This window comes from Elephantulus edwardii, unplaced genomic scaffold (genome assembly GCF_000299155.1).
Source record: "Elephantulus edwardii isolate Elephantulus edwardi_28Jun2011 unplaced genomic scaffold, EleEdw1.0 scaffold00033, whole genome shotgun sequence".
Lineage (NCBI taxonomy): Eukaryota > Metazoa > Chordata > Mammalia > Macroscelidea > Macroscelididae > Elephantulus > Elephantulus edwardii.
The window spans coordinates 11,988,249-12,003,387 of NW_006399783.1; the positions used below are offsets into that span (position 1 = coordinate 11,988,249).

Sequence of the window (15,139 nt, forward strand, 5' to 3'; positions counted from 1 at the left end):
ATTAAACCTGTGCGCTAAAATGTCAAATTGTTAAAATTACTACTCTTTCAGAGCATCAGCTTCCTACTGTGGAATAATCATGACTTATTTTAAAAACACCAAACTGAAACGTAAAAAACTTTTAAGATTTTACTTAACCATAAGAATGGCTATTTCTACAAGGCTGTCTAAAGGTTTCTGGCCTTGATATACCTAATCTACTCTCTAATAAATTTGAGCAGGGGAAAGATAGGCAATCTCCTTCTGTGCAAATTAACTGCCTCTGAAAACCTGCCAGAGGGTCAGCTATGAGTAGATTCTGACCCTACAGTACACAAGAACAACAAATAAATTCAAGGAGTTCTGTGTGGTGTTGTGCACATAACTCCAGCAGCATAAATCCACGAGTGACTATCTAGAAGAAAGATGGGTGGTCTCTCACCAAGATCTACAGTCTCAAATCCCTGTGGAGGGTCAGGTATGTGTATTGGAAAGGACTTTATGGCAAAGTTTTATTTTGTTTAGAACTAGACCTAATTTTCAAGCTAGAACACGAGAATAGAAACTACAATGGAACTATTATTATCTTTCTTCGACCTACCATCTTGCCATTATTATAGTTAATGCAGCAAAAGTATGAACGGAAAAAGGACAATATGCTGAGGGGGAAAAAATCCTCAAAAGGATGGATTGACACAGGACAGGGCAAGGCTTAATCTGCTGTTAACAGCTGCAATGAGTTTGACAGCACAGCCAATTTAAAAATAAAATTGTAGTCTCCTCACCCCCAGAATGTCTATCAAAGCAAATTCATCTAATATTACAGCTAGTTGAAAATGTAGGGGCATAACAGCTTCAGGCCGTTTATACTTATCCTTATTTAAGTTACCTTGACCTTTAAAGTTTTGTCCAATCCATCTTGTTAGCCTCTAGAGTTACACTTCTGTCTAGAAATTCCATACCAGATCTGTACAACTGGCATTGTAAAGACTCTTTCTTCAACACTGCTGGCAAGCAGGTTAAACGGGTCAGAACCAAGGATAGCACTTGTGGTACTGGATATGTGCTGTGCTGAGTCTTTCATTAATACTTACAGGTACCAACACTAAACCACAAGTTCAGCAAACATCTCTGTCTCCCTGTTCACTCCTGATAGCTGGAGAAACGATGACCTATGAGACATTTCATCATTTGTTTAAGCTATTAGAGTGGTAATTTTATCCAAAAAAGAAAATGAAATAAAATGGATATGAATAGACTGCATTCCTGCTACTTTGTGTCCCTTTCTAACATATATAATCCACTTTCAGGGAGTCTCTTGTTGACTCAAATGGTTAAACCTGTGACTATTAACCATCAAAGATGTGGAAGAAAGGCATAGCAACCTGCTTCCTTAAAAATCCTGCATTCTACTCTGCATCTCTGGGGTCCCTCATGAGTCATTCTGACTCCAAGAGTCAGTATTTTCATTGTAGAAAAATTATATAAAGCAAATAAAGCAAAAAAATAGAAAAGTTTAAAACCCCAGCTACAAAGAATAACCAGTCCTCTATAAAACAAGGGTGCTATTAAACACTTGAAGTGGCTTCTCTCATAATGTGCACAATAATCCTTTGAAATAGGTATTCTCAAGTATCTTTAAAAAGAAAGAGTTCACAGGTTTCTTGGGTAGTCTGATAAGAAACATGACCACAACTCAAAAAATATCATACTATATTCTCTTCCCTCACAGGCATACCTCCCCCAAGACAAGGAAGCCAGCATTATTCCTCTTTTATATCCTATACCTCACCTAATGAAAAGCAGAACCCTCTCTAATATCTTGGCTGTGGTTGTTTTATGCTATCAAGTCAGAACTGACTCATAGCTGACATTCAACGGGTTTTCAAAGGTTGTAAATCACATCTTTCTTCCAGGGAGCAATTGGTGAATCTGAACTGCTCGTGTATGCGTTGGTTGGTAGTGTGATTCCTTCTCCACACCACCAGAGCTTCCGAATGTTCATAATGTTGTCACGTGCTGTCAAGTTAATAGCAACTCATAGCAACCCTGTGCATTCAATTAACCCTGCCCTACACTGAGACAATCACATGGTTTCTGGCACACCTAGTCCCATTTCCCCAGTTACTGCGTCAATCCATCTCACTTAAGGTCTGTCTCTCCTGTGCTGTGTGCCTTTACCCTTCCAAGCATGATGGCGATCTCTAAGGATTAAGTCCCTCCTGGCAGCATGCGCCAATTATGTCAGACAGAGTTTCAAAATTCTTGCCTCCAAAGAACAACCTGAGGGAGCTCTGGTGGCCAAGTGGCAAGAATCTGTGGTGCAATCCTGAGGGTGCATAGTTTGAATCCACCAGATCCTCTGGAGAAGGAGGGGCAATCACCTCCTGTGCCAGTTGGATCCAATTCAAAAGTACACAACAATTAAAAAAAAAAAAAAGAAGAAGAAGAAGCCACAACAAAGAGCAACTGGTTTCACCCTCTGCAGGACAGACCTGTTTGTTCTCTTGGCAGTCTGTGATATGTTTAATATTTTTCTCCAGCACCACAACTCAAAGTCATCAATTCTTTAATAATGATAACATCTTTAATCTCTGTTCAGCTCTCTGGTGCATAGCAAGAAATTGCAAAGACCATGGCCTGGATCAGGTGCACCTTGGTATCTAGGCTGACATTATTGCTCTTCAGCCCCTGAAGAAGTCCCTGACAGTAGATTTTCCTAATGCAATCCACCTTTTGATTTCCTGACTGCTGATACTGATTGCTGAACTGAGCAAGACGAAATTGCTAACAATATAAATCTTTTCTCCATCCATCATGATGCTGCCAATCAGCACAGTGGTGAGAATCTGTGTCTTCTTGACGTTGAACTTCAATCCATATGGAAGACTGCAGTCCTGACCTTCTATACCAAACACTTCAGGGTCGTCCTCAGTTTTGGCAAGCAAGGGTGTGTCACCTGCATAATACAGGTTTGCTGATGAGTCTTCCTCCAATCTTGACGCCACAATCCCCCTCATAAAGTCAAGCCTCCCGAATGATCTGTCCCACACAGAAATTGAAAAGGTATGGAGCTCCCTAACTTCGTGGTCTAAATCTCGTATTCCTTTTAAATGCTATGGGAAGAAAAGGAATCACACAACCTCAATTTGGGCACCTTGCAGTAGCTACAGAGGGAGCCAGGCACTCAGGCCCTAAAACTTTTCTAGTTTCTAACCTATTCTGGACAAAGACTACTGATTAAGTTTCCCCAATTGCTAAAGCAAAAAAGTCCTTTGAGGCTTTTTTCTAAAGTATCAATGTCTGGCTCGTATCACTATTGTGGCATAACTTCCCATCTCTTACCACTACCATCCCCCTTCCTAAGGCAACAAGAGGGAAATGCTATGGCTTCAGAATATTGCACACACAGTGCTGCTGTTGTTAATTATAGTCACCAGATGAAGGTCTGGAAAAATTTCAATAATAAATTAAAACAATTAAAAGGCATAAATTTCAAAGCTCAATATGTAAATAATACTATCAAAATGAAACTCAAATGTGTAAAGTCAGTTCAATGCCTTTGACTACAGCCAATTTTAACACAGCTGCTTAGATCATACAATTACAGAAACTTATTATTTTAGAGAAGCATTTCAAAGAGAAGCTGCAAAGAAATTTCCTTCACCACCCATACCAGCTGTTCCTTCCCTCTGGCTAGCGCCTATCCCATGGCTAGCTCCTCCCCCTTGCTAGTCACAGTTGTAGCTGCAAAATGCAAAGTTAGAACCTTCTTAATTATACTGCTGACAGAATTAAGTCTGTCACTGGATGCATTTAATGTGAAAATACTGACCTAGGGATGCCAATAGAAATTAAAAGATAAATTGGTTACAAATATGTCATTCCCAAAAAACAAGAACACAGGCATCTATATAATGTCAGGAAGAATCAGTTAGGAAATTATTGAATAAATAATTAAAACTTCCTAGCAATAAATCTTATTACCTCTGAAGAAGCAGGTGTTTCCTGCCACTCAGGTAATTTTTTTCCCTCTCTTTTAAAGCGGCCATGCTCGGCAAACCCACTAGATTCATTTATTGTTATTATTCCTCACAAAATCCCTTAAAAACCAAACGTTTGCCACCGTTTTAACTGTGACACAGAGAAACTTCCACAGAAGTCGAGCAGAACTGTGACAAAGGGCTTCTCAAGTATAAGCAGAAGTACAGTGGATGGAAACATTTTCTCGTCCCCAGAGTAGATGTTAAGTATGAACTGCCAATATTTCAGTTAACAACTGAGTATGTAACCATATCCCCATGAAGTATTATTATTCTTTCAAGGATGAGGAAACTGAGAATTCAGAGAGTCACAGAGCTTCTCAGTGAAAGGGCTGGAATTCAAGCCTACAGGCTGTCTACGTCCAAAAGCCACGCCTCTCCCACGAGGTCATACTAGGTCTCTGCTTGTGCATCCAACCTGAAACCCTGGATGAATTAAATCTGTGTCACATTTAACAATCGCAATAGTTTATCATCTTTACTTGGAGACAAGACAAATGAATAAGCCATGACCAGAAGGGAGTTTTTCAAACTCTTAATTGCTTTGACACCTCACCAAACTGACCACCAAAGTGTGCTATCGTTTGAAGTACGTTCTGCCCCTGCTTTAAACGGTATACATTTTCCCTTTAACAACAATTCTCACAAACCACAAACTTAGCCTGCAGAAATTGACATTGCAGACTAAACATTTACCATGATTTTTTAAAAAGCATATCATAATTATCACTTTTTCCACTGAACCAAATGGAGCCAGAGACCACAAACATTTTCCATTTTCCCTATACTGACAGGTACAATATTCACAGTACACATTAAAAAGCCAACACTACAGACAATTTTTATAGAATTAATAGCTTTTGCAATCAAAAACAGGTTGATGAATTACTTCAATAAAGTAAAAAACCAAACTGAAGATCATCTGTAATGGAAGTAAAACTCCAAACTAAATAATGACTAGTATGATGTTACACACAGTGTTGAATCTAAGTATGAACATACACATGGACCTGATTTTTTCCCTAATGCTCTTACGGCTAGGCTTGTGTTAAGAAACTAATGCCAGGTTTAATCCAAATCTACTAGACACTAACTAACACAATCAACTTGGTCAGCTTGTCCCCAGATATTAGTTTCCTATATATGATATACACTGACGTATGTATTTATAGTGTGATCAAATCCTATTAAAACAAATACCATTTTAACAAAAATATTCCCAAGTCTCAGGCAATGGTCCGTTCATCTCATATAATATGCAATACCACAAAATTCCACTTTAACAGAGGTATGGACAATGCTTTAAAATTCATGGTAATGAAAAATGAATTGTATGCAATTACACTAACCATATTTATATACATAACACATGTTCATCTGTTCTGTCTCTTCTCCAAGACGGTAAACTCCCTATAAGGAAGGGCTGCCTCTAATCTATTCTCCACGAATCAAAAGAACTTCAACAGTGCCACCTCGTGGATACAGTTAACTTCTGAGCATTCTAAAATGTTTGAGAAACAAATTATTAGAGGGTGGGGGGAGTGTGTTTAAAGCCACTACGTTGTTGTTGGCAGTAGAGAGCAAATAATAAACAGATCTGTTTGAGGTAGAAAGGATGTACAGTCTTAACTTATAAAAAAACTATGATCAGCAAATATTAATTGCTGACTTTAAAAAGTGACATTTTCTTTTCTTGCTGTAGGATGTAGCCTGATTCAATGAAGATCTTTGGATAATATGAGCTCTAGGTTCTGGCCATAAAATGTAAACAGAAGATACATCACAAGTGTACTCATTTTATGTAAATTCACTTATAATTTTCAATCTCACATAATGAAAAGCCCCCCCTTCTGTTTCTTCCTCTATTGTTTTTAAGTAATGTATTCCATACTGAAGGACAACTTCAGGAACTCTGCAAAGTAATCTTAATTGTAAGAAACTAGAGCCACTGCCAGTAAACCTTGCTTGTGCGCTCTTGCTCGCACTCTGTGTGTGTGTCCCCAGTACCACCTCTGACACAATGATGGCAAGCATTTCACCATCATTGCTCTTATTCTCATCTTCAATCAAAGAAATCTGATAAAGTGATTACAGAAAGAGATAAGGAGTCATGTTTTCATGCCTATCTAGACTTTAATGGAAAGTTAACTTTTGAGTTTGGAAAAGGGATCAGATCCGTTTATACTCCCAAGCAGGTCAGAGAGGCAAGCTCAAGTTCTAACTGCTCTGGCAATACTGAGAACACAGGATCCCTGCTGCACTGTGATCCACAGAAAAGGTAAGGGAAATGCTAATCTTTGAAAACCCACTTACCCTATAGCTCTGACAAGGAGTAGTGATGGTGGTAATGGCAGATTCATCCCTGATTATGTGCACTATTCCGATGACAGATTCATTCCTGGCTAACAATTTTGTACTACCCTCTGCAATCTAGCCAACTTTAAATGTAAAACAGAAGAAAGTCTGAAAAAAAAGAAAGAAAGAGGAGGGGGAAAAACCCCCCAAAAACCCAAGCCAGAAGACAGTCTGAGGTATAAGGAGAAACAAGAGACAGACAGGGATACAAACACACACACACACACAAAAAGACAGAAAAGAATGAGCAATCAAAAATAAAAATAAACTTAACTAGAGTAATAAATATGCATCTGAATATTGAAAATACATATATTTTTTCATATATATGCTCTGCTGGAGAAAGAGGGGGCAATCTCCTCCCGTCCCAGTCAGATCCTATTTGATGGTGTACACACACACACACACACACACACAAATTTTTTTTAAAAAAAGGTACCGATAAAAAAAAAAGTGCAGACTGTATGTAGATTATATAAAAAATAAAAAGCACTTGGTTATCAATATTATTTACCTCAGAAACAGCTTAATATATGCTATATCACTAATTTCTTCTCAACCAACATTGTCAAATGTGCACAAAGAAATGGGACACAGTGCTAAGCCTTTCGCTTCACAAGTATCTCCCCGGCTCTTGGGCTGTGCATTCTTTTATCACAGCACTTTTAAAATAAAAAAAGACAGGTACCTGGTAAAGCGGTAATAAAGTCCCGCTGTAACATAGGCTTCAAGTAAGAGTTGATATGTCCATGCTGATAATGACACATTCGTGAAATAAGATGTTCCACAAATTCCACTTGATCTGATTCAGACCACTGGTCAAAATATTTAATACACAAGTCTTTTTCCTTTTGATAGTTTCCTTCTGATGGCCTCTTTCTGGAGACAATCACAGACGATGGCCCATTACTTATCTATATTGGGGGAGAAAACCAAAGAGAGTTAGTTTGATGAAATATAGTTATGCTCTAATTCATTTCTTTGTATTCATTCAGAAACAATTAAAAACATATGCAATCAACAAAAGACAAGTTAGGTATTTGGAACCTCCTAAAATTAAGTCCTTATGGGCAAGAAGAGAGTAAAAAAGAGGATGAGAAAAAAATATGTGGCAATAAATGACACATCTGACTAGTGATTAATCTCTTAAATTTATAGAAAACTCCAAGACAAAGACAACCCAATTTCAAAATGAGCAGAAGACATGAATAGACACTTCACCCAAGACATTTCAAATGACCACTGAACAGATGAGGAAATGTTCAAATTCATGAGATATTTGATAGATGCAAGTCAAAACAACGAAATATCCTCTCACCCTGACAATAACAAGTGTTCAATAAGACAACAAATGATAGTGATGGTGTAGGGAAAATTAAATTATTATACAATGTTGGTGGGAATGTAAAACTGTACAACCACGATGGAAAGCAATCTGACCCAGCAATTTTCCCTGGAAATATATGTCAAAGAATTAAGAGTAGCAATATGAACGTAAGTATGCACACCCATGTTCAATGCAATAATTTATTTACAAGAGCAAAGAGCTGAACATATGAATCTTTCCAACTCTTTCATGCAGTAAATAATTATAAATTGGTGGACAAATGGCTAAAGAAACTATGGTATTCACACACTAGAATATTGTGCATCACTACAAAATGAGCATGAATTTGTGAAATATGGTGAAAAAAAAATGAGAAAGAAAATATGAAAGCTATACAACACGCATGAATCTAGAACAAATTACACTGAGTAATACCAGCCAGTCACAAACAGGTATCTATTGTACCAGACCACTAATATTAGAGGCAAAGAAAAGGTTTATACACACAATCAATCATGGAGGGTTAGTAGGAATGAGACAAAAGGAAGCATGGAGTAAAAAAAAAAAAAATTAAGTTAGGTGAAGAGAAAAACCAATATACAATAAAAGTCTGATCAGGCATTATACTAAATGAAACTGCAATTAATGCTGTAAAGCAAAATGTCTATTAATGATTTCATGAAAGCAGAATGTCATTTTGTAAAGTTTCATGTAAAACACTTTGTGTGTAAATATGTGTACATGTGAGTAAAAAAAAATCAATAAATCTACGTTTACAGCTAGAGTGTTCCTTTGAGGAAAGAATGGAGGTGAGGCACTTCACCTGACTCTGAGCACATTTTCAGGAGGAAGCAGTTCTTAGGAAGAGGCATTATTGATTGTGGGTGAGTAAAAACAGAAGAAAAGGACTCAAGGCCAGGGAATGACTTAATGACTATTAGAAATGGCTTGATAATAACAAAAATGCACACAGGCAAAGTTAACATCTGTTTATTGTTCTTAGGGCTAACAACAGAGACACAAACATATTCAGGGCCAGTGTCCTCAAATTTCCCACAGAAATAAATATTCAAGGTAAATGCTATCTTAAATCATCATTTTTTTCCCAGTGTTCACTCCAGAATCATGCTATCATTTGATAACTAAACTTTGTCACAGTGGCCAACAGTTTGTAATGTTATGATTCTGCAAACACAGAGGAACATCAGTATCCACACAGAATTGTTAATAATGATTGCTGGGTTCCATCACCCAGAGATTCTGATTCTGTCTTGTCTGCATTTCTAAAAACTCCCAGATAATGCTGTTGCTGCTGGTGCAAGAACCACTTTGAGAAGAATTAATCTTGAATATGGAAAAGACTCTATGATGAAACCCAAACACAATTCTATCTTTAAAACTTCATCTTACCTAACAGTTTTAATTTCTCTATGCCGATTTCTAGAATGACTGCTAGCAAAACAGTTTTAGCCTGTCTAGTCCTTCTTTCTGAGAAAGTGACCCTAGGACATATAAAAGGAAATCTGGATGCATAGTCCCTAAGGTAGTTAACCCAAAGACATGCTTCTCTGATATTTACAAGCCTCCAAGTACTCACCACAGGGTCAGCTATAAATTTATTTTAATCTGATGGCAATGGATTTTCTTTTGTGTTTAGTATACATAAAAGTTATGTTTCCATGCACACCCATGTTTATTGCAGCTTTGTTCACAAGAGCAAGGAGTTGGAAACAACCTAAGTGGCCATCAACAAACGAATGGATAGAGAAGCTGTGGTATATTCACACAATGGAATACTACGCTGCACTGAAAAACCAGGAACTCATTGTAATAGTATTCAAAATGGGTGATCCTGGAGGACGCTATGCTGAGTGAAGTATATCAATCACAAAAGGACAAATACTGCATGGTGCCACTGTTGTAAAACAGGACTGACCTCGGGGTTGGGAGGAGACTGAGAAAAACGGGTTCAATAATGTATATTGCATTGAAACAGATGAGAGAGAAAACTGTTTAAAAGGCATATTTAAAAGGTATTATTGTCATGACAGGAGTCGGAACGAAGGCTGCATATTGGAGTGGACCTGGAGGGAGGGATTGTAAAACAATGAAAGAATTTTTCTTTTACTTTTCCAAGGGGGTAGTGTACTGGGGAAGAGGGTTAGGAGGGGAGAAAAGTGCAACAATGAATGAATGGAAACCCAAAGTCTCTGTAAATGTTCACTGAAATTAATAAAAAATTTTTTAAAAGTTATGTTTCCACTACATACAGTGTACAAACTTTCTTTAAAAAAGCACTTTTCCTTCCCACACCATCTTGATAGTTTTATTTGAAAAGTCCATAAAATGTGCAACAGCATTATGGGGGGAAATGCTTCAAATATTGTGAAAATCAGCAAATGTTATTCACAAAGTTAGTGCAAGGGTTGGAAAAAAATATTCCTGATACTACATCTGAAGAACACAATAAAGCAAAGTGCAGTAAAGTGTGGGGGGGTGGGTATGTGTGTGTTCTTTTATCATTTATGCTCTGAATGAGAAAATAGCAACAAAATCCAAATCACAAATAACAGTAATTCTGAAACTCCATACTATAGCTCAGTAAGATCCTTCAATCAAGCACTTTGTGACAAGTTATTGCTCATCTGACAGCCTTTAAGTATAACATGACAAGAACATAGAATTCTGAGAACTGAAGTAATTTCACTATAAAGTCTCATTAATTCCATTAGAAATCTACCACTAAAGTTTTACAAAGAAAGCATCAAGAGTTTTTGCTAACAATATTAGCCCCTAATTTAGACTAATCCTAACAAGATTCCCTTTATAAATATCCAAAAGATTTATCAGGTTTCTGGATATAAACAACTATTCCATGTCCAAATTAAGTTCCCATGTTCACATTTATGTGCAGAGTAGGTAGGTTCAAAGCAGAAAGCAATTATTTCTCTCTCAGCTCAGGCATCTCAACAGCTCATTATAAAAACAGGCATATTCCTCACGTTGTATCATGGGTCACAGGATCTTAGGAGGAGCAGTGGGATCAGGTGTTTGCTAACCAAAATCAGATCAGTTCAAAACCACCAACAGAAGATGTGCTGTCATGGATAACCTACGAGGCAGGTCTACCCTTTCTATAGCGTTACTAGGAGTTGGAATCAACACAATCCGGTTTTTTAGTATGGAAGCATGCACTGATACCAAGTACCACCAGGGGGTAGCATTAACAAACTCAGAATTTGATGCAGTTGGTAACATACTCCCAAAACTAGAGTTCAAAACAGACTTGAAAAGAATTTTTTGTTGTGGTGGTGGTGAATATCATCACAGTTACAAGGTACATCGTTGATACTGCTTATGCATAAAGATTACACCACAATCTTGTGACAGAGAAAAAAAATAAAACTATCCAATTATAGGCAACTAATTAAAGCACCAGGGAGGCACTGCTTTTTCCTCATGGGTAAACTGCACTCCCAATTCCAAAGATGGTAAATTTGAATCTGTCAGCTCCTCCTTCAGAGAAAGATGGGTTAACTCCTCTAGTGATTTTTACAGTCTATATACAGACTGTATAAGTAGACTGTATATGTCTATAAGACTCTCTGAGAGTCGGTTCTGACTTGACAGGGATAAGCTGAGTTAAAGCAAACTATTTTCTAAAAGCCTCTTTTTCATCTAGTCAGAAAAGACTCATAGCTGACCCTCTAGCAGGTTTTTGATGGATGAAAATAGCACAAGAGATTGCCCGTTTTTCTCCCATGCCATGACTGGTGGATACGAACCACCAGAGAGGCACTACCCTGGGTAAGCTGTGGTCTTTCCTACAGACTATGTCACCAGAGTCCCCAATAAAGAAATTATGTATACTGCATTGAAACAGATAAGGGAGAGAACAGTTTAAAAGCAATATATGATAGGGTATTATGGTTATCACAAGAGTCCAGAATGAAGGTTACATAGTGGAGTGTACTCGGGGCGGAGGGAGGAGCAGAATTGTATACCAATGAAGAAATTTTTCTTTTCTTTTTCAAAGAGAAGAGCGAACTGGGGTGGGGGGGAGAGGTGGGCAGTGCAAAAAATGAATGAATGTAAACCCAAAATCTCTGTAAATGTTCATTAAAATTAATTTTAAAAAATTTAAAAAAATAATGTTGCTGTAGTTGCTAGATGTCATCCAGTTGTCTGTGACTCACAGCTACCTTATAAACAACAGGTATGAACCTTGCTCCACCCTGCACCACTGTCATGCCTGCCATGCTCAAAGACATTGTTAGAGTCACTGGGTCAATCTCTCTCTCATTCGAAAATGCTCAAAGTATGTGAGATGACGTTTCATCGTCCTTGCCTCTTAAGAGCATCCTAGTTACACTTCACTCAAGACAAAATTATTTGTTCTCCTGGACACCACAAGGGATACTCGGTGCTCCTCTCCAACACCACATACAATTCGCAAGTATCTATTCTTCTGACATACCTTTTCAACTTTTCACAAGCCTCTGGAAACTCTATGAGCTTAGAGAAATGATGACAGTTGCAGAACAGGGTTCAGGTCTTTTGTTCAAAGGGTTGCTATGAGTCGTGACCAACTGGACGACACTAAACAACCATCACCACCATGATGCTGCTAGTGACAAGGATTTCTCTGTCTTCTCGATGCTGAGATGTAATCCGCATGGAAGGCTTTTAGACTTTAATTTTTGGCAGCAAGTGTGTTTCAAGTCTCCTTAACTTTCTGTAAGCAAAGTTGCATTATCTTCAATATGTAGGTTGTTGATGAGTATTCCTCCAATCCTGATGTCACATTTTTCTTCATATAATGCAGCTTCTCAAATGATCTGATCAACATACAGACTGAATAGGTATGGAGAAAGGATACAACCCTAACTTACACTTTTTCTGATTTTAAAGCATGGAGCTACTCCCTTGCTGTTGGCGTGACAGCTTCCGGGTATAGGTACAGGTGGTTCTTATTTATTTTTTTATTAATTCTGTGGGGTAAACAGACTATCTTATGAACTTAACTTTTGTATACATTGAGAAAAACAATCCACGGCATTTGTTTTTTGTAGTATTTACTTTACTAGGGTGGTTTGGACTAAACTCTTAATATGTCTGTATATTATTAACACCATTCACTTACAGTGCTATCATGTATTGCTGTTGTTAGGTGCTATTAAGCCAATTAGAACTCACAGAGTCCGTATAAACTCTGTTCTATCTTGTTCTATCCTCATCATCCCTAAAAAACTCAAGCCCACTGCTAGTCACTAAACTGACTCAACTTGGTGAAGATCTTCCTCTCTTGCCATGATTTTCCCCTCTTCAAACAAGATGCCTTCTTCCTCGGACTGGCTCCTCCTAATAACATGTTCAAGTTTCAACACTGTCACCTCAAAGGAGTACCAGGTTCCACTTTCCCCAAGACATGTTTATTTGTTCTTTTGGCAGTCCATGTGATATTCAGTAATCTTCTCCCAACACAGCAACTCAAAAGTACTCTTCTTTTTTTTAATAAGGCCTCCCAAAGAGTCCTGTTTCATTACTTTTGGTTGGATCAGGTGTAGGTAAATTATACTTCAGCTAATTTTCAATGTCAAATGCACTCTTCTCATCCTTATTCACTTAAAATCCAACTTCGAGTATCAGAGCAAGTAAATAAAAAGGTTATGGCTTGAATCAGATGTGCCTTAGTCTTTAAACTGATATCAATGCTCCTTAGCACTAGATTTTTCCAATGAAACACATCCTTTGATTTCCTGACTGCTAGTGCCAAGGGGGCTGATTGTGGACTTCAGCAAGATTAAATCATTGGCAACTTCCATGTTTTCTCCATCTATCATGATGTTTGCCTATCGACCCAGCCATTCAAATTAGGCTGTAATTGCAAGAGGCCATGCTGATGAAAAAATATCACAAAAAGGCAAGATTCAGAATTTTTTAATATCATTGTGATCAAAATGGGTTGACTGAAAGAGATTACATCAATAAAGGTCAAATTTTAAAAGTATATTATCTTCTTCACATATTGGAGTATAAGTGGGGGAGAACTAGCCAAAATAATTGGTCTTCATCTATTAAGAACAAAAGGTGAAGAAATATTCAAAAAAGAAAGGCAGTAAAAATAACTAGAGAGTAACAACTTGCATTTGTATAGAAAGTTTCAAAGTACTTTCACAGCCACTCTTTCACTTCAGTTACAGAAGGGTCCCTAACCATTTAGCCTCCCTAGAGCACTAACTAGCCGACTGGATGACAGACAAATGAAAAGCTGAAAAATAAAGTGTTCTGAGCCACTGAGAATTATAAATTAAGAAAATTTTATTGCATAAAATAATTAAGTCAATAACTAAATATGAAAGAAAATTATTTCTGCCTTTAACAAAATGTTAAAATTAAATAGTAAGGACATGTATACTGTTCTACAGCACACAGTTAATATTCTATTTCCAACCATGGAAAGAAAGTAAGGAAGAACTTACTGACATGGTGTTTTTCTTTAATCTTAAAATTTGTTGAGGGTACCCTACTCTAACTAAGTAACCTATCTCTTTAATGGTTTTGCTTTAAGCATTATTTTCTTCTGATTTAGACTATTATTGCCTTTAATGGTGTCCAAAAGAAGGGCCAGACTGTGTGCCCTAATGGCTGATGCAAAACCTCAACTCCTGAAAATGTTCTCTTCACTATTTTCTTTTGCCTCCTTCAAAAAACCCAAAGAAACTGGCAACAAAAGTGGGAGGAACAGAGCCAGGAATGGTAATTATAAGGGGTGGGTGTGTTAGTGTGACACAGGGCTGTTTTTTAAATGATACCACCTTCAGTTTAGAACATGGCTTCATTTAAAGCCATAGCCACTTTATTATTTGAAACATTTCCCTAAAAAGAAGGTAAAGTGGGGTGGATTCCAAACTAGAAAAAGTTCAACAACAACAACAAAAAAAAATGCCTGGCTCTTGTTTTCATTGATGACACTGGCTGTGGGAGCTTCTTATCTACATTAACTCAATTGCTCTCTCTCTTGCAGAGTCATTCCTACCTGCCAAAGAGTATTTTTCTTTGGGGGCTCATCTTCATTTTGATCCTCCATAACTGAAGTACTCTAAGGGAGGGGGAAAAACAGGTTATTTTAATTATTCAAAGTTTCACAAATCCTAAATAACTACATCAAGATATAATTGTGAAAATCTGAACTCAAGACCTATTTTAGCTTGTAGCTAGCATATGCCATTTTGGGTAAAAGAGGCTATACTCACACAATCTAGTAGCTGGTCAAAATAATATTTCTTAGATGATGGTATAAAATATGTTTTTATGAAATCTAGGCATAAACTATAGGCAAATAAGCTAATGCACATAAGTAGGACAGAAGCTCTACCTAAATCATCACTATTAACTTGTGTAGTAGCTCCAAGGACCCTTTATTTTTCACAAA

The 15,139-nt window shown here is 37.4% G+C and overlaps 1 protein-coding gene across 4 annotated transcripts in view; it reads right to left on the reverse strand.

The window, feature by feature from the left end:
* The window catches only part of FBXW11 (F-box and WD repeat domain containing 11), a 146,783-nt gene that overhangs the window by 41,513 nt on the left and 90,131 nt on the right, over nucleotides 1–15,139 (reverse strand). For 2 of the 4 annotated variants that reach the window (XM_006884346.1, XM_006884348.1), the window contains exons 2-3: nucleotides 14,744–14,806; nucleotides 7,066–7,291 (exon numbers count right to left, since the gene is read on the reverse strand). In XM_006884346.1, the coding sequence (XP_006884408.1) occupies nucleotides 7,066–7,291; nucleotides 14,744–14,806 (289 nt within the window). The remainder of the gene's footprint in view (nucleotides 1–7,065; nucleotides 7,292–14,743; nucleotides 14,807–15,139) is intronic. The other 2 variants (XM_006884345.1, XM_006884347.1) reach the window with 1 other exon arrangement.